Source organism: Colius striatus, chromosome 1, assembly GCF_028858725.1.
Source record: "Colius striatus isolate bColStr4 chromosome 1, bColStr4.1.hap1, whole genome shotgun sequence".
NCBI lineage: Eukaryota > Metazoa > Chordata > Aves > Coliiformes > Coliidae > Colius > Colius striatus.
This window is the reverse complement of record NC_084759.1, coordinates 78,414,462-78,434,111: the sequence shown is the minus strand read 5'-3', so window position 1 is coordinate 78,434,111 and position 19,650 is coordinate 78,414,462. Positions and strand designations below refer to the sequence as shown.

General features: G+C 44.4%; 1 protein-coding gene across 1 annotated transcript; it reads left to right on the top strand.

Moving 5' to 3' along the window:
• Positions 1-8,651: 8,651 nt before the first annotated feature.
• Positions 8,652-17,713, top strand: RBBP7 (RB binding protein 7, chromatin remodeling factor). Its single transcript, XM_061999184.1, has 12 exons — positions 8,652-8,858; positions 9,175-9,319; positions 11,159-11,301; positions 11,758-11,931; positions 12,820-12,935; positions 13,548-13,708; positions 14,139-14,265; positions 14,359-14,436; positions 14,779-14,855; positions 15,530-15,587; positions 16,349-16,459; positions 17,223-17,713. Exons 1-12 carry the CDS (start codon positions 8,843-8,845, stop codon positions 17,289-17,291), a joined length of 1,275 nt encoding a protein of 424 aa, XP_061855168.1. The 5' UTR covers positions 8,652-8,842; the 3' UTR covers positions 17,292-17,713.
• Positions 17,714-19,650: the final 1,937 nt, after the last annotated feature.

The window sequence follows — 19,650 nt, the reverse complement described above, 5'->3', positions numbered from 1 at the left end:
ATATTCCTTTCAACAAAAAAAATATGAAAGAAACAAAATAATTTATGTCTACACCAGCAAGTAGTACCGTGCAATAACAGTAAATGGAGTGAAGCAATTGGTTTTGAGGACCTTGACTCCATGCTAAGGATATTGGGGGTGGAGGAGGTAAAAATTACTTTCTCTCTTGTCTGTTTCTGTATGTCTGATTCCCTCACTGGCAGATGAAACATATTGCTGATTTAGCTTCAGTCAAAAAGAAGCCAATTCATTTGTGCTCTGTAACCAGACTGCAGTGTAAAGTAGGGACAATCAGAAGGTTGCTTTAAAAATTCACTCCTGATCCAAACTAAAATGCTAATGTTAAACACAGATGACTTAGAATCAGAGTTCTGAACCAACTCTTTTGGGAGGTAACCTAAACTTAAATAAGATCCCAAAATATCAGAAAAGTTACCTACCCCTTTTTTTCCCTACTTGCTTGCTTCACCTGGGCACAGGTCTCCCATAAGCAGTCACAAAGCTACTTTGTGTTTCTTTCAAATTCTCTTTATTATCTCTGTTACCAGGGAGGTTGCAACCATGAGAAGTGCTTATTTTGCTCACCAACAATTGTCACTTTGTACAGTCCCATCTTCCTGTATCTAGTTGTCTTGATTCTCAAAATCTAAGACTAAACTAGATCTTCAGGTCAACAAGTGACATCTTCCTATGGTGTCTGCACAACATGAACAGAATGAGGTGCTGACCTCTCACTATGGTATGTAAACTAAACATGAGCCAGCAATGTGCCCTCATGGCCAGGAAGGCCAATGCCATTCTGGGATGCATCAAGAAGAGTGTGGCCAGCAAGTCAAGGGAGGTTCTTTGCCCTCTCTACTCTGCCCTGGTGAGGCCTCATCAGGAGCACTGTGTCCAGCTCTGGGCTCCTCAGCTCAAGAAGGACGGAGAACTGCTGGAGAGAGTCCAGAGCAGTGCCACCAAGATGATCAGGGGACTGAAGCATCTTTCATGTGAGGAAAGGCTGTTGGAACTGGGGCTGTTCAGCCTGGAAAAGAAAAGACTGAGGGGGAATCTTATTCATATTTACAAATATCTAAATGGTAGGTGTCAGGAGGCTGGGGCATCCCTTTTTCTATGGTATCTAGCAACAGAACAAGGGGTAATGGACTAAATCTGGAACAGAAAAGGTTCAATTTAAACATGAGAAAAAAACTATTTCACTGTGAGGGTGAGGGAGCCCTGGCACAGGCTGCCCAGGAAGAGTGTGGAGTCTCCTTCCTTGGAGGTCTTCAAGACCCAATGGGACATGCTCCTATGTAACCTGATCTAGGTGGACATACTTTGGCAGGGAGGTTGGACTAGATGATCTCTAAAAGTCCTTTCCAATCCTACCATTCTAGGATTCTATGTAATGATAACATACAACTAATAACAAAGCCATCCTGGCACCCAATGTACTGCATCTCTGTCGCTCTTCCAAAAAATGAAACCAGGGTATTCACAATCTCCTTAATCTTCTATGGTTTTATTTTTTTTAAGTGAGAGATAGCCAAAAATGACTTCTCACACAGAAACATGTTATCATATAGTGTATACTTGTCTCCCTAAGCTTCAGAAAAAAAAGCAAGTCCTTCTTAAGAAAGAGGGCAGAGGTGTCATGTTAACAGTTGTCACTGCTCTGCTATTCCCCCAATGTACCTCCCAGCAGAGACTAAAGGAAAAACACAAAACAATAAAGCCAAACATTAGCATTCTGGGGATGTGGCTAGAAACTTGAGCTAAGATTAGCAGTCAGCAGTTCTGATTCCCTAAATTACTTTGGCCAAGTGGCTTAGGCTCTGTTTACATTAGATTTCCAGCTGTATGGAGAAATAGTTCAAATATAAAATGTTAGGTTTTTCTAAAGCTGCAAGTGTTACGGATTTCCTCAGCTCATGGATGCTCATTCTCAGACACCTTTTAAAGAGGCTCTCTGCAAGATCTCAAATCACAAGATGCTTTTAAAATTCAGGTTTAGTTTAATTTGATCCAGTTGTTCTGCCTCTCAGCGAAGCAGCAATTTTATTAAAACCTTTTTCCTTTAAAAAAAGTCATTAAAGGATATTTTAAATGTGTGTCAAGTAAGGTCTCAGTAGTATGCCATGATACTGCGAGTCCCTATACTCAAATTTAGCTGTTATCTCCCAGTGAAGCCCTAGTTATATATCCCATTTCTACCAGTAACTAAGCATAAATGTTAAAGCTTTCCTCCCACACCAGCAAATGAAAGCATGTGAGTGGGATTTTCACCTTCATTCTTAGTTTCCTCGTGTGCAGAAGATGGACAAGAGGCAGAGAGACAATACGGCTAGCTGGCTATTCAGGGAACTGAGCACTGCAAACATGGCAGTGAAGTGCTGACACTGTTGACTTGTGTGGCCTATGGTGCAATCTCACGATTGCTGCAAATGAATCCAAAGACAGAGTCTGAATGGAGCCATCCCTGGTCTTGCCCTTGGCTATGTGCTCCCCACCATTTAAGAGTGGCAAGACAGGCAGTGAGGATGCTCAGCTGGATCATTGGGCTGAAAAACAACTCTGCTAAAAAAAAGAAACCAGCTAGAATGAAGACCCGATTCAGGTTCCCATTGACCATGTGAATGTTAGTGCTGACGCAGGGGCTGGGGCAGAAGAGTGGCTTGCAAGAGGGGAGACCAGATCTACTCCTTTTAGCATTATTATAGGCTTAGACTGGCTTAAGCTGTTCACAAAAACATATCCTGAAATGTATTGCAAAATGACATTATCAGCGTGATGAACTTTGAACTGGCCCACGGGGAATGTAAGACAGACTAGTAATTGCAGAACATGTTAAAGTACAGTTCAGACCTGAGAGAGCAGTGCTGCTGTCTTTCTTTCCTCCTATTTCTAAGCATGTGGCTGTGCCTCTTTAGTTGCAGACATCACTGGGAAGAATTAGTGTAAACAGCAGCAAGTTCATTTACTGGATACTCCTAAACCCACCAGTTTTAAAACTGGCTGCAGAGATGTAAACAGGCACCAACCCAGTCATAGAGGCTCTTCTGTCTACCTATCCCCAGGCTGGTAGAAGATCTGAATCCATAACTGAAAAACAGATAACTGAATCCATAGTTAATCTGGCCCCAGTCTCCTCCTGACAAAGTAAAAAGCTGTAAAGCTGTCTGACGTAACACCTATCTATTACTACATACTCTATGCAGTACTTTGTTTCTCAGTATTCAAAACACCTGGAAAGAAGAGAGGATGTAAAATTCATGTTCTCTAGAGCTTCTGAAGACTGCACCTGAGGGCGCTCTGCCATAATGACTGAGTAAATCAAACAGAGCAAACAAAAACCTTCATTACAACATAAACTGATCAGAGACCTAAAACAGCTTGGCAAGGTTCCTGTCTCAGTGGATTTACCTCTGAAACATCCAGAACCTTGAAGATAATGCATTTATTAATTGCTTCAAGTCTCACATGAGTAAGAGTGAAGAACAAAGAAAGAAACCATATGGTGACCTCGGAGAAGTCTCTGAAAAAGAAGGCCAGGCAGCTCAAGTAGGGAGAGACATTAGAAGGCAAGAGCAGAGTTCACTTTCCTTCATTAAAGACTTGCAAAGGCTTTTAAGCCCCACAGTAGAAGATGAAGAGGAAATGGATTTAAAATAAACATCTCCCTTTCACCTTCTTTGGTGTGGAAGGCTTAGACTTCCCTGTGCTTCACAATGTAGCAGTTGCCTTGATTCCTTTCCATATAACTGGAAACAGCAGCTTCTAGGTTAGAATCTTCTCTGACTCCTGTGACCCAGGCACAGGCTTGGAACTACCCCATTCCTGCTTCCCAAGTTCCTCTGAGTTCACAAGGAGGAAGACTAGGGCAACAAACAACAAGGAACTCCATGGACACAAACGCTGTGAGCTTCCCAAGTCAGATGCCTCCTTCCATTTTAGCAAAAACCTTCCTGTTGGCACTCATTTAAGCATTTATACTTCTAGGAAAAAAGACTGTTGTACAAATTTGCACATCTGTTGCTTTTCTGTTCATCTGGGTTGGATTTATTAGTCTGGGCTTAGTGCAGTGTTTATGTTATTTTGGGAGGGGAAAGGGGAGCTTATTATATGAGAACAAGCTTAGTTTGTAGGTTCCAACACAAATATACTCTACATCAAAGATGAACCACTGCATATTCCTGAATAATGAAGGAATGCACAAGACTGCTGTAGGATTGCTTCTCGTTTGCAGCGTGAAGTTCAACACAACCTACAAGCGTTAGCTGAAAGCGTGACAACAGGTGCTACTTACCCAAATATGCAGGTCACAAGTTCCCACTACAGCATCCCAGTAGTGGGAACAATCTCACCCTGAAGGTGCAAGAGGAGTATTTGTCTACAATGCAGGATACAATCTCAGTGAGTCCCACTCAAGTTCCACTAAGTACTACCTCCCTACAAATGCACTTTATTTATTGCAAAGCAAAAGTTATTGTTTGCACATAGCTATGCAGTGCACATCCATTGCACGTCAGGATAAAATACAGCCAAGCCTATTTGAGAAGTGAACCACCAGAGACATGCTGCCCTTAGACAAATCCCAAACTGCACATCACACTGAACAAGAATGCACAAGACACTGCTATACTGCGATAGCTCAAGATCTTGCTGTGACAGCAGGGTATTGGTTAGCTGTGATTTATACTGGGGAGATAATAATTGCTGGGTAAATAAAAAGAGATGTTGGATGAGCAGTGGGGAAAATAAACACTGTCGTATTTCAAGAAATTGTGAATGGATCTTTGCATCAATTAAACTGAGGTGTGCTTTTCTTATGTGCATGTTTGATGCACAGGCTACTGAGACTATGCAATGACAGCAAATGTATTAGAGAACAATGAGTGCTGAGGCTTTACCTTTCCAATGGACAATTTTGAGGTTTTGTGCAAACTTGATTTTCCTTAAACGGTTTTCTGACCAAGATGGTCATTCACAGCGATACCTACACCTACCTGCTGAGTTGTGCTATGAACATCCCTCAGCTCTGCATAATGTATGACACATGAGCATTGGCAAGCCAGCCAACTCTTTGCAGACTAATAAATCAGCATCCATGTCTTCAAGTTGAAAATTAATAAATGCCTATAATTCTTCCTAAGTATATCTGACAATTTGAAACATGAGGCAGCACATACAATTGAGGATGCAAGATACTTCTCTTTTTTTTTTAACAGATGAAAATGCAGTATTTCAGGCTTAGGTCTGAAAGAAGTATAGCTTGATAAAGCTGATGATTCAAGTGACTCTTTTACTTTAAAACTAATTTGTCATACATTTTATATACACTGAAAATTATGAACAATGGTCTCAGCTAATGAATTTCCTTACAAAGTGTGGGAATCAAAGGATTTCTATCATAGCACAGAATGGTAGGGGTTGGAAGGGACCTTTAGAGGTCATCTAGTCCAACCTCCCTGCCAAAGCAGGTCCACCTAGATCAGGTTGCACAGAAACATGTCCAGGTGAGTTTTGAAAACCTCCAAGGAAGGAGACTCCACACCCTTCCTGGACAGCCTGTGCCAGGGCTCCCTCACCTGAACACTGAAATAGATTTTCTGTATGTTTAAATGGAACTTTTTGTGTTCGAGCTTCTTCACATTACCCCTTGTCCTGTCACTAGTTACAACAGAAAAAACTGATGCCTCAGCCTCCTGACTGACACCATTTAGATGTTTTTAAATATTAATGAGATCCCCCCTCAGTCTTCTCTCCTCTAGACTAAACAGCCCCGGTTCCTGTAGTCTTTCCTCATATGTTTTAGATGTGTGATCACAGGTATGACCATGATGATGAATTGCAAATAACCAACCTACAAGTTGATGATATAGGTTTTGATAGCTGTTATTGTTTATAAATTGTCTCTCCCATGACAATCTCAATGGGAGAAGAACATTTGATAATAGGATTTTTGGTGCATGGATGAAAATTAAAAGATAATGTGGTTGTGTGTAAGTATAATCACTAATGAAAACTGTGTTGGTCACTTACCAACTATTTTGATATCTAGGCGTAACAGGTTTTGTTTGCCAAAGCTAGTACTAGTCTTGGCATCCAACTTCTGCAGATCTTAGACAGTCTGCAAAAACTTGTGGAGGATTGGGGAGCAATTCCTCTCTTCACTTACAGTTCAGTCAAGCCCTCTATGACATCATCGATTTTGTTAATAATTTTCCAAAACTAATTCACGTTTTCCCCATCATATTCCACATAAGCTGTGTTAACACATACTGCTGTTTACAGCAAAAGGCACAAACAGGTTTAATCTTTCAAGGGGCCACATAATCACCCTTCAATGAGAGCTAAAAGAGGCCACTTAAAGCCAGGAAGCCTGACAGAGACTTCCTTTATCCAGTATCTGGGGTTGAAATGATCAACGCTCTGTAACAAGGCACAGACTCTGAAAGGTTTAGCCTTCACTCTCCAGAGTTTTAGGAAGGCCTCAGCACTTTGCAGGAGCAGACACATACTTGGCAGCAAATAGCAAAACAACTAGTAAGTGTTGCCAACAGCAAGCTACTAACACATCTTGTATAATCAAGACTCTGTGTTTGCATTAACACACTCACTCCTGTACTATGTAGTGGGTTATTTTGCAGCTTCCAAGTAGCTTAAGAAGATTCTCGGTTGGAATATGGAAGACACTCATAGCTTGAATTCCAATTCGTGTACATTTTAAAAGATTGATAGGTTTTTATAATTCATCAAAAGATTTCTGGTTTTCAGCACTAGCCAAAGAAAGAGACAGTTCATGAGGGAGGGCTTCCTGTTCTAGAAGCTGGCTGCCTACTTCACTGATTCCCATTGTACAACCTTTGGCTGCTATTAGCAGCCTTTGACTCTCCAGCTTCTCCTAGACATAAACATTTTCCAAAACTGGATTCCTTGTTTGAAAGACTGGAGTCCAGGCCATAGAAGGCTCAGTTCATGAAGAGTGCCAGCTCCACTACAGAGACAATTTCCTCTCCTTCTGGGATTCAATGCCTCAGTGATATGGGATTCATCTATCTGATTCATCTTAAGACTGTAAGTCAGAAAATGGTAAGAAAACCCATGCAATTTGGAAGTAGAAGGTTCTTTTGAATCATTAGGGGTTATTCATTAGAATCTACCCCAATTCCTAACTACCTCTGTTTTCACTGTTCTGCTGGAAAGGGTTATTAGCTGCCAGAAAGATCTGCCCTGCTTAAAGCTGTTAGCTGCGGCAAGCACTGTTCATTTAAGCTGAACAGAAAGCAGTCAATTTAAACGGTCTTTCGGTTATCATAGCTGAAAGAGGAGAATGGAAAGGTTAGGTGGGCCTGGTGGCAAAGCCACACGTCCCGTTTGCATGTGACTGCTTAAAGGAAGCCAAGTCTTTCTCCACAGTAGTCAGCCAATACCACTGACCCCATTGGACAGCAATAGAATGTAAAACTCTGGTAATATTACGTGGCTGAGGATTCAGTAGTGCAGTTCAGTGTCTCCCAGGCCCTAATTGCAACTAACAAATCATTTAAACGTGAACGTCTAGAGAATTAAGCAACATTGTTATCTTCAGCACCCTCGCTGACTACACTGTCCCTCCTTTCTGAATGTGCCCTGGGTTCTGGTCATGAAAACTTATAAATTGCTTAAATAATAATTAAGCTTCCCAATTTCTACTTCCAATGTGCCATGACTGCTGCCCTGTTTGTTAAATCGAGCTTAGAGCAGCAGTAACACTTAGAATAGCTTAAAGCAGAGGGCCAGAAGAATGTTTCTGTTTCTTCACCCACTCCTGAGTGTTTCGGGTTTTATTTAACATCACTAGAATCTTTCATTTTATCCTTGTGCAGGGAAGAAGAGTGTAAATTACACTCAGCGTCTCAGTACTCCGATCTTGCACAGCAGTACCGAGGGGAGTGCTTGTGACCACACCATGTCCGTAGCATCGTGCTCCTACTGGGGTCGGGAAGTGCCGCTGCTGTCTGCGGCGAGGGCGGCTGCCTCCAGGGCCCCGTGTGGCCGCGGGGTACTGTCCCGAGAAAACAGGCACGAGCCCGGCTGTGGCAGGAGCGGCTCCGGACAGCTTGTGTAGCGGCCCCTCGCGGCGCGGACGCCGGGATTCTGGCTCATCACGCTTGCCAAACCACTACCTACGTCGACACGGCACCCCATGCCTGCGCCCCCGCGGCACGAGCTGGACTCCCTCCCGCTCCGCCGCCTTCAGAGCCGCAGCTTTACCCACAGCCCCACCTCGCGGCGGCTGCACGGCCCGGCCCGGCCCAGCCCGCCTCCCCTCATCCCGCAAGCAGCGCGCTCCGCCGGCTGCCTGCCTCCTCCTCGTAAACCCGGGGCTGCAGCACCAGCCCCCACGGGGCCGAGCCCAGGCGCTCCCGGGACGGCGAAAACCCTACGGCGCCTACACCTCCCCCCACCCTTACCAGCCCCACGGCGGCGGCCCCGGCAAGGCCGGGCGGGCCGAGGGCGCGCCAGCGGCTGATTGGAGCGCCCCGGCTGCTCCCGCGGCCCCGCCCCGCAGCGGCCGCCCCGCGCGCCGCTCCCGCCCCGCCGCCATTGGCTGCCGCTGTGGGCGGTGGGCGCCGCTGTGGGCGGGGCCCCGCCGGCGGCGCGTGCGCGGCTGCGCGAGGCGCGCGTTGGAAGGCGGCGGGGCCCGTCCGCGCGCGCGCGTGGCGGGGCGGCGGCGACGTTGAGGCCCTCACCGGAGAGACCCTCGCTGACGCCGGCGCCTTCCTCTTCTCCATCGCCTCCCCTGCCGCCCTTCGGCACAGTTAGCCGTCGCGTCCTCCGCTGCGCCTCGCCAGTGGGCGCGCACACACCCAAAATGGCGAGCAAGGAAGGTACGAGACCTTCCCCTCCTCCCTGCTCGTGTCTCTCCGCGGCGGGGCAGTGGGGGTGCGGGCGCGTGTTACCCGAGGAGGGAGGGGCGAGGGGATCCGGGCTTCCTCTCCAAGAAGCTTCGGACGTGGTGCTAAGAGTGTGCGAGGCGGTTGCAGTTGTCCTCCCGCCGCCTGCCCCTGAGGACGCTTCGGGACCCCCGCTCCTACTCCGCTCCCTCCTGGAGAGAGCTCTGGCCCGTAGCTGTGCCCCCCTTCCGCTCTCTCCGCGCCCCGGGTTAGCGGCGGGGCCTTGGTTCACGTCTCTCCCTTCCCGCAGTGCTGGAGGACACGGTGGAGGAGCGCGTCATCAGCGAGGAGTACAAGATCTGGAAGAAAAACACCCCGTTCTTGTACGACCTGGTGATGACACACGCTCTGGAATGGCCCAGCCTCACCGTGCAGTGGTTACCTGATGTGACCAGGTAAGAGAAGGGAAGAGAGGTCTGCAAGGTGCCAGGTAGACACAGAGCTCAGCTGCTGATCTGCTGAGTTTGCAAAGCAAGAGCTGAGGCTGTGTGCAACTGCTCATTTTACTGCTCTTTCTATCTCTGTTAGCCACGACTGTGAAGTAACGAGGATAAAAACTAGGCAAGACAAGAATAATTTGAGTTAGGCTCCTCCTTGTGAGCTTGTAACACTTTATTTTACTTACAGCTTTAAAAATCCTTTGGGTATGCAGCAACTTTGAAGAAAAAAAAAGTCACAACTTGATGCTTTACAGAACTCTAACTTGGCCTAGCAGAAGATGTGAGGAGAGAAATCTTTCTCAATTTATTCATACACGAGAGACCTAACACTCTCCTATAGTTAATTCTGACCAGAGAAATCAGTGTACTAAATTAGCTTTTCATGCAAGACTGGTTTTCCTCATGTGCACCACAGATTACTGTTCTCTAGAAGCTATAATATCTTGCTCCAATTTTAAATCTTATTTTTCCCATTCTTCTACGTCCCCATGAAAATTTTGAGCTCGCTGGTTAATTTCCTCAAGAATTTTGAAGATGGGGATAGCTTCTGTTCATGTGCCAGCTGCTACTGTAGAACCTAAATTGTTGCTGTAACCACTCTGGGCTTCTGCTGAGCTAGCGGACAAGGACTGGGTCCCTCGTGTTGTTGCAAACTGGATACAGCTAGGTTTTAAAACAGCTGATGTGTAAAGTTCATGCAATAATAAGAGGATGATCTCTTTCCTGTTGAAAAACCCCCGTTACGTATGTGACGTTATCCTTGGTGGTTGGATGATCGCTTAATTTTATATAGGAGAATGTTGGGGGAAGATGTTGAGAGATGCAAGCTAATGAATCGTGGCATGGAGAGAATGAAGTGGGGATGTGAGGGTGTGAAGCCCTTATGAGGAACACTTCTGCTTGCCTCATATTTTGCAGATTGACTTAATGTTCAGTTTAAACCCTGGTATTTCCAATTATCCAGTGTCAAAATATGTAAGCCATTTAAGGCAAGGACTCTCTCTTTGTATGGCACCTGACATGATGGGACACCTGTTCCTGATGCAAGTAAGTGCGTGTGCATTGTGTGTGGGGGGGGGTTGTTTTGTTTTGCTTTGTGTTTTCTTTCTCCTTCAAAATGTGTGATTATGCCTTGGCTGGGGTGGCTTATGACTGCCCTAGTGGTTCCCATTTGCTTGGATTCAGACAGTGTAATTAGTTTGTTGCTTTCAAGAATGCAGGATTTGCTTGGTTTTGACTGTTCAGATTCTTCCTTTCAGAGGTAAATGGCGCTGTCCATCCAACTTTTCACTTCTGAGCATTGCATTTCACCACCAGAAGAGAAACTTTATTCTAGTTGGATGGGTTTTGTGCAGTGTTTATAAACGAGCTGCTGAAGAGAGTAACTGGTAAAAGCCTCTTAAGTAACTAAAGCAGGTTGCCACTTGTCCTCAGTATTTGTGTTTTATAGAAAGTGGTATTGATTGTTTTCTAAATCACTGCTAGGGAAAATAAAGACAGAGATAGGTATTAGCATCACCTTTAACGACCATGCAAATGGTAGTTGTCCCTTTCAAGCCACAGTGACGATGTTTCCTGGCCTGTGTTGTCAACCTAGCCTTGCTGGTTCTATCTTTGGCTTGCTTGAGTCACTTCACTTTATTGCACGAGTTTCTTGTGACAAAGACAAGGAACTCTTACCCGAGTCTCTCTCTTTCTAGCTCTCTGAAGAAGTCTGGATCTTGGCTGTTATCAGTATCAAACTTCTGGAACTGAGAGCTTAATTTTATTCCATGTGTTTATTATTCCAAACAGGCCAGAAGGAAAGGATTATGCTCTTCACTGGCTGGTTTTGGGAACACACACATCTGATGAACAGAACCACCTGGTTGTTGCAAGAGTCCAGATTCCCAATGACGATCAGTTTGATACTTCCCAGTATGACAGTGAGAAAGGAGGTGGGTAGTGGATGTGTTCCTAAGATTGTATTTCAGCAGTAGCACTAATAACTGTCCTGTCTAATGGTATTCGAACTTTAAGTACTAAAGTTGATGTATATTTGTCAGTTCATGCTAGTTCTAGATCATCAATAGTGACTAAAAAGAGGAAACTTCTTAGTTCAGAACAATCTAAGTAACGTTACACGATCCCTACTAGCATTTCTACCAGCTCTGGCAGTTGTGAAAACTGATATCCATCTACCTCAAATACAAACTCTTTCAGTGCTTCTGTTTCTATCGCAGAGGATTCAAAATAAATAGTGTTAATACTGTTGGACACTGTGGTGCTACTCTTTCATGATCTTTATTGTGTTGTAATAAGGTGTTTTACCACCACTTGGAGTGAGGGAGATGCAGGAAACCCTAGTTTAACCTAGTTGATATGATAAACTGCCCTTTTTCTGACAAATGTAGAGTTTGGTGGCTTTGGATCCGTGACTGGCAAAATTGAAATAGAGATTAAAATTAACCACGAAGGTGAAGTCAACCGTGCTCGTTACATGCCGCAGAATCCCTGCATCATTGCTACAAAAACCCCCTCTGCCGATGTGTTGGTATTTGACTACACAAAACATCCTTCAAAACCAGGTGGGTCACATTGCTCCGAGTTAGCAAAATACCTCTTGTCATTAAAGGAGAAGTTGTATTGAAGCGCAATGAGGAGGAAGTGATAGGCTCTGGAATCCAAATCAGAAGGCCTGTGTCTTCGATGGCTCTTAAGTGCCTGATTGTGCTCAGTATCATAAGTGAATCCCCATAGAAGCAGTGTTCTCCTATGAGGCTGATCACAGAATGGTGGGGATTGGAAGGGATCTTTGGAGATCATCTAGTCCAACCCCCTGCTAAGGCAGGTCCACCTAGATCAGGTGACACAGGAACAAGTCCAGGTGGGTTTTGAAAGCCTCCAGAGGAGACTCCACACCCTCCCTGGGTAGCCTGTGCCAGGGTTCACCCTCATAGGAAAGCAGCTTTTCCTTAACTGAAACTTTTTGTGTTCCAGCTTTTGTCCATTACCTTTTGTCCTGTCACTTGAGACAACAGAAAAAAGGCATGCCCCAACCTCCTGACATACACCTTTCAAGTACTTGTATTAATAAGATTCCCCCTCAGTCTCCTCTAGACTAAACAAGGAAGATGCTCCAGTCCCCTGATCATCTTGCTGGCCCTGCACTGGACTCTCTCCAGAAGTTCCCTGTCCCTCTTGAGCTGAGTCAGCCCAGAACTGGTCACAGGACTCCAGATGAGACCTCAGCAGGGCAGAGTAGAGAGGGAGCAGAACCTCCCTTGACCTGCTGGCCACACTCTTCTTGATGAATCCCAGAATGTCATTGGCCTTCTTGGCCACAAGGGCACATTGCTGGCTCATGGTTAGTTTGTTGTCCACCAGAAATACCATAATCTTAGGTGGCAATAATGCTCTTACAGATCATTGACTTACAAGCTGAAGCCAAATAAATGGAATTTCCTCTCTTTCAGACCCAAGCGGAGAGTGTAATCCTGACCTTAGATTAAGAGGGCACCAGAAAGAAGGCTATGGCTTATCATGGAACTCAAATCTGAGTGGACATCTTCTCAGTGCGTCAGATGATCATGTAAAAACCACATCTTCTATTAAACACCAACCACACAACCTCTCCCCTAATTTATGCTGTAACAGATAATTAGAGAAAAACTGAGCTAGTACAGCTGTATGTTGTTATGTGGGGAAGATCTCATATTGTGGTCGTATTTCTAAAGGCTGTCAGTTAACTTCTGGCTGTAATAAACAACCAGTTCTTTGTAACATTCTCAGTGGAGTGAGAACAGAATGTTTTTATAGTTGTCTGCTGGAAGAAATAGTTGTGGAACAACCCGTTAAACTAGATCATAAAGTAGTAAGAGCCTCAAAGATCAGTTGCACCTAAACTTATCAAATTTCTGCGTGGGCTTTAAAAGTGAAACACAAGCTATTGAAATAGTGATGCTTTTTGTAAGTTGCTTTTGTGACCTTATCAAATAATCCTTGTGCCTTGAATTTGAGGAAAACTGGTTGGTAACTCAGATGATTTTTAACTTATAACATATTAAGTGGGGTGGGTTTTTTTTTTCAGAAACAGAGGAACTGTTTCAGGAGCAGGAGTGTCATGTGGGATTTTAAATTGAGTTATGAAGAGAGTAACACCATTGAATTCTGCATAACAATAAAATATGACTCTTATTTACAGACCGTGTGTTTATGGGATGTAAGTGCTGGACCAAAAGAAGGCAAAATTGTTGATGCAAAAGCAATTTTCACTGGACACTCTGCAGTAGTAGAAGATGTGGCGTGGCATCTGCTCCACGAGTCTCTGTTTGGATCTGTGGCTGATGATCAGAAGCTTATGATGTACGTTGTAGTTAAGCAGTTTCTGGGTAATGCTTGCTGTGTGCTGTCAATGGCCCAGTCCAGAGCACTTAGCTTAAAAATATACCTGAGTTCTGGAATGGTCTCATGTAGCTCTCGAGTGCAATCAACTGTAGCAGTGCTGCAGAGTCACCAAAATCTGTGTGTTAATTAATGTGTTAATGTAATATAAGACTTAATTAATACTTGTATCAGTGTCCTGGTGGGAACTGCTTGTGTACAGCAGACACAAAATTTTGAGAGGCTGTGAATCAAAACTGTAGCTTCAGGCTTAGGTTTAGTGATAATGTAGTCTCTTTAAGAGTGATGTGTAAGTGGAGTGAAAAAGAACCTCCTGTGAAAACTGGTGTATGTTCACTCTCTCCCTTTCCTTGCTGCCCCTTGCTCTGCCCCAACCCCTTCATTGCAACAGCTGGGACACAAGATCCAATACTACATCCAAGCCAAGTCATTCTGTAGATGCCCATACAGCAGAGGTCAACTGCCTGTCCTTCAACCCTTACAGTGAGTTCATTCTAGCAACTGGCTCTGCTGACAAGGTATTCACTTGTGCATACTTCCAGTTTATAAGTCTTTTAGATTGCAGCTCTATAGCCATTATAATAAAAATGATCTCTTGTTGCTTTTTCCAGACAGTGGCTCTGTGGGACCTTCGAAATTTAAAACTGAAACTCCATTCCTTCGAGTCTCATAAAGATGAAATTTTTCAAGTGAGTGAACTTTTCTCACAACCTGTGACAAAAGCTGTAAGAGTACTGCCTAGGACAAAAACTTGCAAATTTTCCTGTGGTGACCAACCACCATAAGTCTGTTAAACACTAAATAGTGAATTTTAGACAATAAAATTTCATGGTATGGTGAATCTATACCAGTGAAATACTGTTGGCTTTTGAGTCTGAGAAATCTTGGGGCTTTAAAGCACTCTATTTGAGGTATAGGACATTAAGAAACTGGTGTGTTGAGTCTGGTCATCCAGGTGCTGGTGGTGGTTATTCAGGATGGGCTTTAGAAATCAGTAACTGTGCTGCAGTCAAGTTGTTTTCTTTCAATAGGTTCACTGGTCTCCTCATAATGAAACTATTCTCGCCTCAAGTGGTACTGATCGTCGGCTTAATGTGTGGGATCTGAGGTGAAGAGCATTTCCTTTCTTTTAGTGTATATGAACAGATGCTAGCTAAAATAAAAAGGCTGCAGACCTATGATATTTGGTAGACCTGGTGTGTAGACCTGATATGTGCCTTCCTGGCCATCTTAACTTGGACTGGCCTTTCAGGTACACAGCAGAAGCAGCACAGTGTGTGTGTAATATTCTAATGTTACTTCTCTGTGAGGATTTCTTGCTGACAGAATAGAGATTTTGTTGTCTTTTGCAGAAAGTGATTTCTGCCTCCGTGTGGCCAACAAGTTAGATTCTATTCCAGTAGTGTTAGCAACAAACAGTTGGATGTTCACAGCTGAACAGCTGAACTTTTTTCACTGAAAGGGTTGTTAAGCATTGGAACGGGCTGCCCAGGGAGGTGGTAGAGTCACCATCCCTAGAGGTAATCAAAGATGACATGCTGAGGGACATGGTTTAGTGATGGGCCTGGCAGTGTGAGGCTGGTGGTTGGACTCGGTGATCTTAAAGTTCTTTTCCAAACGCAGTGATTCTATGATTCTGTGTTTTGTACCTGAGGCCTACAGCTATTTGACAGAGAGAAAAAACAACAGCAAAAGCAAATACTGGGAGCTAGGAACTGCTAATTTAAGCTAATATAGGATGTTTTTCACTATTAATAAAAAGTATCAACTACTTTCTTACAGTAAAATTGGAGAAGAGCAGTCTGCAGAGGATGCAGAAGATGGGCCTCCTGAACTGCTGGTATGCTTCCCCTCAGGTTTTGGTGTGCTGCCGTGCTGTATGGCAGCATGATGCCTTACAGCTGTGTTACTGCAACTGCAGCCCTTCTTAAATCTCTTCACCTTCTCGGGGTTCAGTCTGTAGCTCTAACTTGCAGTAAGTAGGCTCCCTCTCTTCCATGCTGGAGGCAGTGATTTCTTTGCAAGGTGTTCTGGATGGGATTTACAGATCTTTACTGTTGAACCTGTTTACAGTTTGGCCATGAGCTTGTTGGTATTCTCTTAGAAGTGAATGTGTGTAAAGCCAAGGCCTCAGATAGTTTATCTTGCACTGAACCAGTTGGGTCCCATATAGCTGACCGTAGTGGTGTAGAAAGTACAATTCTTCTGCTTCCTCAGGAAACAAGCAATTAAAAATATTGATAGTTTGGTTTCCTTCCCCTTTCCTGTGTAACTGTAAGTGCTCATGTAATCAGAGGAGGTAATGGGTATAAAACAGGCCTGGATGTCACCACCCAGCCTGCGTGGAGGATGTCAGTCAGTTGTTGCCATGGTAATACAAACCACAGTCTTGGCAGTGGCAGCTGTGCTCACCAGTGGTGAGGGGGCTGCGCTGCTTCAAACACACACCTCACCTGTATGTCCGTGTCCAGGGGCCCTGGTAGTGGGTTTTCCTCTGCTGTGTAGTCACCAGCCTGACCAGTTCAACTCTGAGCCTTGGGCATATATCCTTCTAGAAAGGAAATAACTTACTGACTGAAGCTTGTGGGTTTTTTTTAACAGTTCATCCATGGAGGACACACTGCTAAAATTTCAGACTTCAGCTGGAATCCTAATGAGCCTTGGGTGATCTGCTCCGTGTCAGAGGACAATATCATGCAGATCTGGCAAATGGTGAGTGTCACAGCCGCTCTTGAGTTGCTCTGAAGATTGTGGTGTGAATGAAGCTGCAGTGGCTTGTTCTTCTGAGGGCAGCTCATGCCTTCAGTGACTGAGGGTTGTCTGTTCCTCTGTACTGCGTACACTGATTGGAGAGTAAGGCTTCCGAAACTAAAGAATGACTAAACCAACTGAAATGACTGCACCTGCTAGCTGATTGGCTCCATGTCTTAGGTATGAGTTGACAGTAAGAATAAATGTAGTAGTTGCAAACTTAGATCCAGTACTAGGCAAGACTCACTCTTCCCTACCAGCCCCCATATGCCTTTAACTTTCCAGTTAGTTCCTGTTCTTCTACATTACAGGAATTTTATCAGTTACCTGATACATTTGGAATAAAATCACTTGGGAATAACTTCCGATAAAAAGCCTAACAGATGTAAATGTGAGCCTGGAGTCAGGCTCTCAGTTTTTAATACCTGTCCTTGTTTTCTGTGTTTGGACTGAGTTTGAGCCAAGTCCACATACCAACATGTTCAGAGTAAGGAGTGAAGTGGCCAAGACTTACCCTGCTGACACGAAACAACACGAGAAGACAACTGCTGAGGTCTAGTCACTGTGTGAACATTCCTAAATTTGGCTGCCTTTTAAGAAAAGGCAGGGAAAGGGTCCCTGTAAGGAGAGGAATGATATCTGTGCCTACTTGGTATTGTGTTTTTTTATGTATCAAGTGTAGCAGACTGCTTAAAAAGAATTGTGTGCTATTTTGTGTCTCTAGGCAGAAAACATTTACAATGATGAAGAACCAGATATAGCAGCAGCCGAACTGGAGGGCCAAGGAACATAAGTTTTCTTCCTTAAGGAAATACTGGATGTGACATAGTAATATAATTTGACTATTGTATACATTTTTCTAAAAAAGAAGTCTCTAAAAAAACCAAAACCAAATAAACCTCAAAACCAAGCACTGGGCAGAAGCATTGCATCAAAACAAGAATATTCTTAATCGGGCACAAAAGGCTTGTGTTGGGCACTGTGGGCTATCGTTTACTGTACAGCAATTGTGACTTAGTACCTCTGTCTATATTTTTAAACAAGCTTAGTGGGTTCCTGTAAATAAAACAAAGGTCAAATCCTCACTCCTTCCCACACAGAAACTCTGTGCAAAAAAAAACCCAAACCTGTTTTTATTAATATGTAAAAAGAACTTTTCACTTTTACACAACACTTTTGGATTGGCTTTGCATAAATAAAAAGTATTAAATAAAACATTGGCTGTGATTACTTACTGGCCCTTGGCATAAGGTGAATGGTGTCATTTCTGTGTGGTTATAAAGATGTGTAGTTCTTAATTCCGAGAGGAGTTATAAAGAACTGAAGGTCTGGGGAGGTGAGAGTTGTCTTGGTGCAAAAAGCTCAGAACAGATCACCAGTGGTAGGAGGTTTAGGGGATACAGGGGAGGGACCAGTCTGATTCCTGTAAACCTCAAGTACAAGGCTTGAGGAGACTCAAGTACCATCTGAGTTGCGATTTGGCTGGGGGGGGTTTGGTGTTTTTGGAGGAGTGTCCTTTCATCTCTTCTTCTGGGTGCCATGATGTCAGTGTGGCCTCTGGACTAGTGGTGCCTATGTCTGTTAGAGACCTCCTCTAGCTTTGAAGACAGTGTGAGGTGGTCAGGTAGGTGTCTGCAATACATGAATACCAAGCAAACACAGTTTGCTCCTAAACCTGGGCCTGACCAAAAAGCTGGGGCACTTGGACACCATGGGAATAAAGTATCTCTGTATTTATCATAGTTCTGCTGACAACTTATGGGTCACCTTGGGAGCTGTCAGTCAGACACAGCTAAGTCAGTGACCAACTGGAGTTAAAGCTTTTAGTTACATAAGACAAGCCTTAATTAAGTGAATTGTTGGCTGTGTTGATCTTTCTGCTCAAGCTGACAAATAGAAAAGTTTGGTGACCAATACTGAAAATGTGATTGTTTTGGATGTTGAAAATGTTGCTTTCCCTGCTGTGTGTCTTGCTCTTGTCTGTTCACAGTCAATCAGTAGGCTGCTGGGCTGCAGCTGTCTGCCTTAGGGCTGTAGGGGGTCTGGCCAGGATGGAGGTGGCTTCCATCTGAGGAGCAGAGGAGCTGCTGTGTTTTGCAGTTACATCAATAACACACTGGTCTGTTGGCTGTTGCTGGGCAGTGCATGCACACCGCAGGGGCTGAGGAGGAGGGGACACAGCTGGGACAGCTGACCTGACATGGCCAAAGGAGATATTCCTTACCCTAGGTCATGCTCAGTAATAAAACAAAAGTAGAGGAAGAAGAAGGAAGCCTCCTCTGGTGGCCATGGCTTGGTGGCTGGCAGTGGATTGGTCTGCTTCTAGGAGGGAGCCAGTCACTGAGCTTTTGTGCTCTTTATATTTCCCCTTCCACCCACCTATTAAACTGTGTTTCATCTCTACCCACAAGATTTCCTTCCCGTTCTCTTGCCTGCCCTGCTACAGGAGCTGTGAGTGAGCAGCTGTGTGGATGCTGAACTGCTAGTTGTTCACAAATGGAAAGCTGTATTTTATTTTTCTTCCATTCTCAGCCCTCGTGAGGCCATAACATGAGTACTGTGTTCAGTTTTGGGCCCCTCACTACAAGAGAGATATTGAGATGCTGTAGAGTGTCCAGAGATAGGCAATGAAGCTGGTGAAGGGTCTGGAGAAGAAGTCTGATGAGGAGCAACTGAGGGAGCTGGGGATGTTTAGTCTGGAGAATAGGACACTGAGAGGAGACATGCTCATTCTCTACAACTACCTGAAAGAAGGCTGTAGTGAGGTGACGGTCAGCCTCTTTTCCCAAGTAACAAGCGATAGAACAAGAAGAAATGGCCTCAACTTGGGCCAGGGAAGGTTTAGAGTGGATATCAGGAAAATTTTCTTCCCCAAAAGGGTTGTCAAGCATTGGAACAGCCTGCTTAGGGGAGTGGTAGAGTCATCATCTCTGGAGATATTCAGAAGACATAGATGAGGTGCTGTGGTACATGGTTTAGTGGTGGACAGGGCAGTGCTGGGTTAACAGCTGGACTCCAGAGTTTCTTCCAACCAAAATGACTCTATTTGAAGTAAATATTTCCATCTTTAACAAGTCAGCATTAACCAGATAAGAGTTTTGATTTGGCCTCTTAGGTTCTATGCAGGAATGTGGAATGCTGGACACTAGGTC

Excerpts from the sequence above, each read along its gene's own strand:
- RBBP7 (XM_061999184.1), top strand. Across the intron at positions 12,936-13,547 it reads TCAGTGCGTCAGATGATCAT|ACCGTGTGTTTATGGGATGT; the intron begins GTAAAAACCACA and ends TCTTATTTACAG. Across the intron at positions 14,266-14,358 it reads CAACTGGCTCTGCTGACAAG|ACAGTGGCTCTGTGGGACCT; the intron begins GTATTCACTTGT and ends TGCTTTTTCCAG.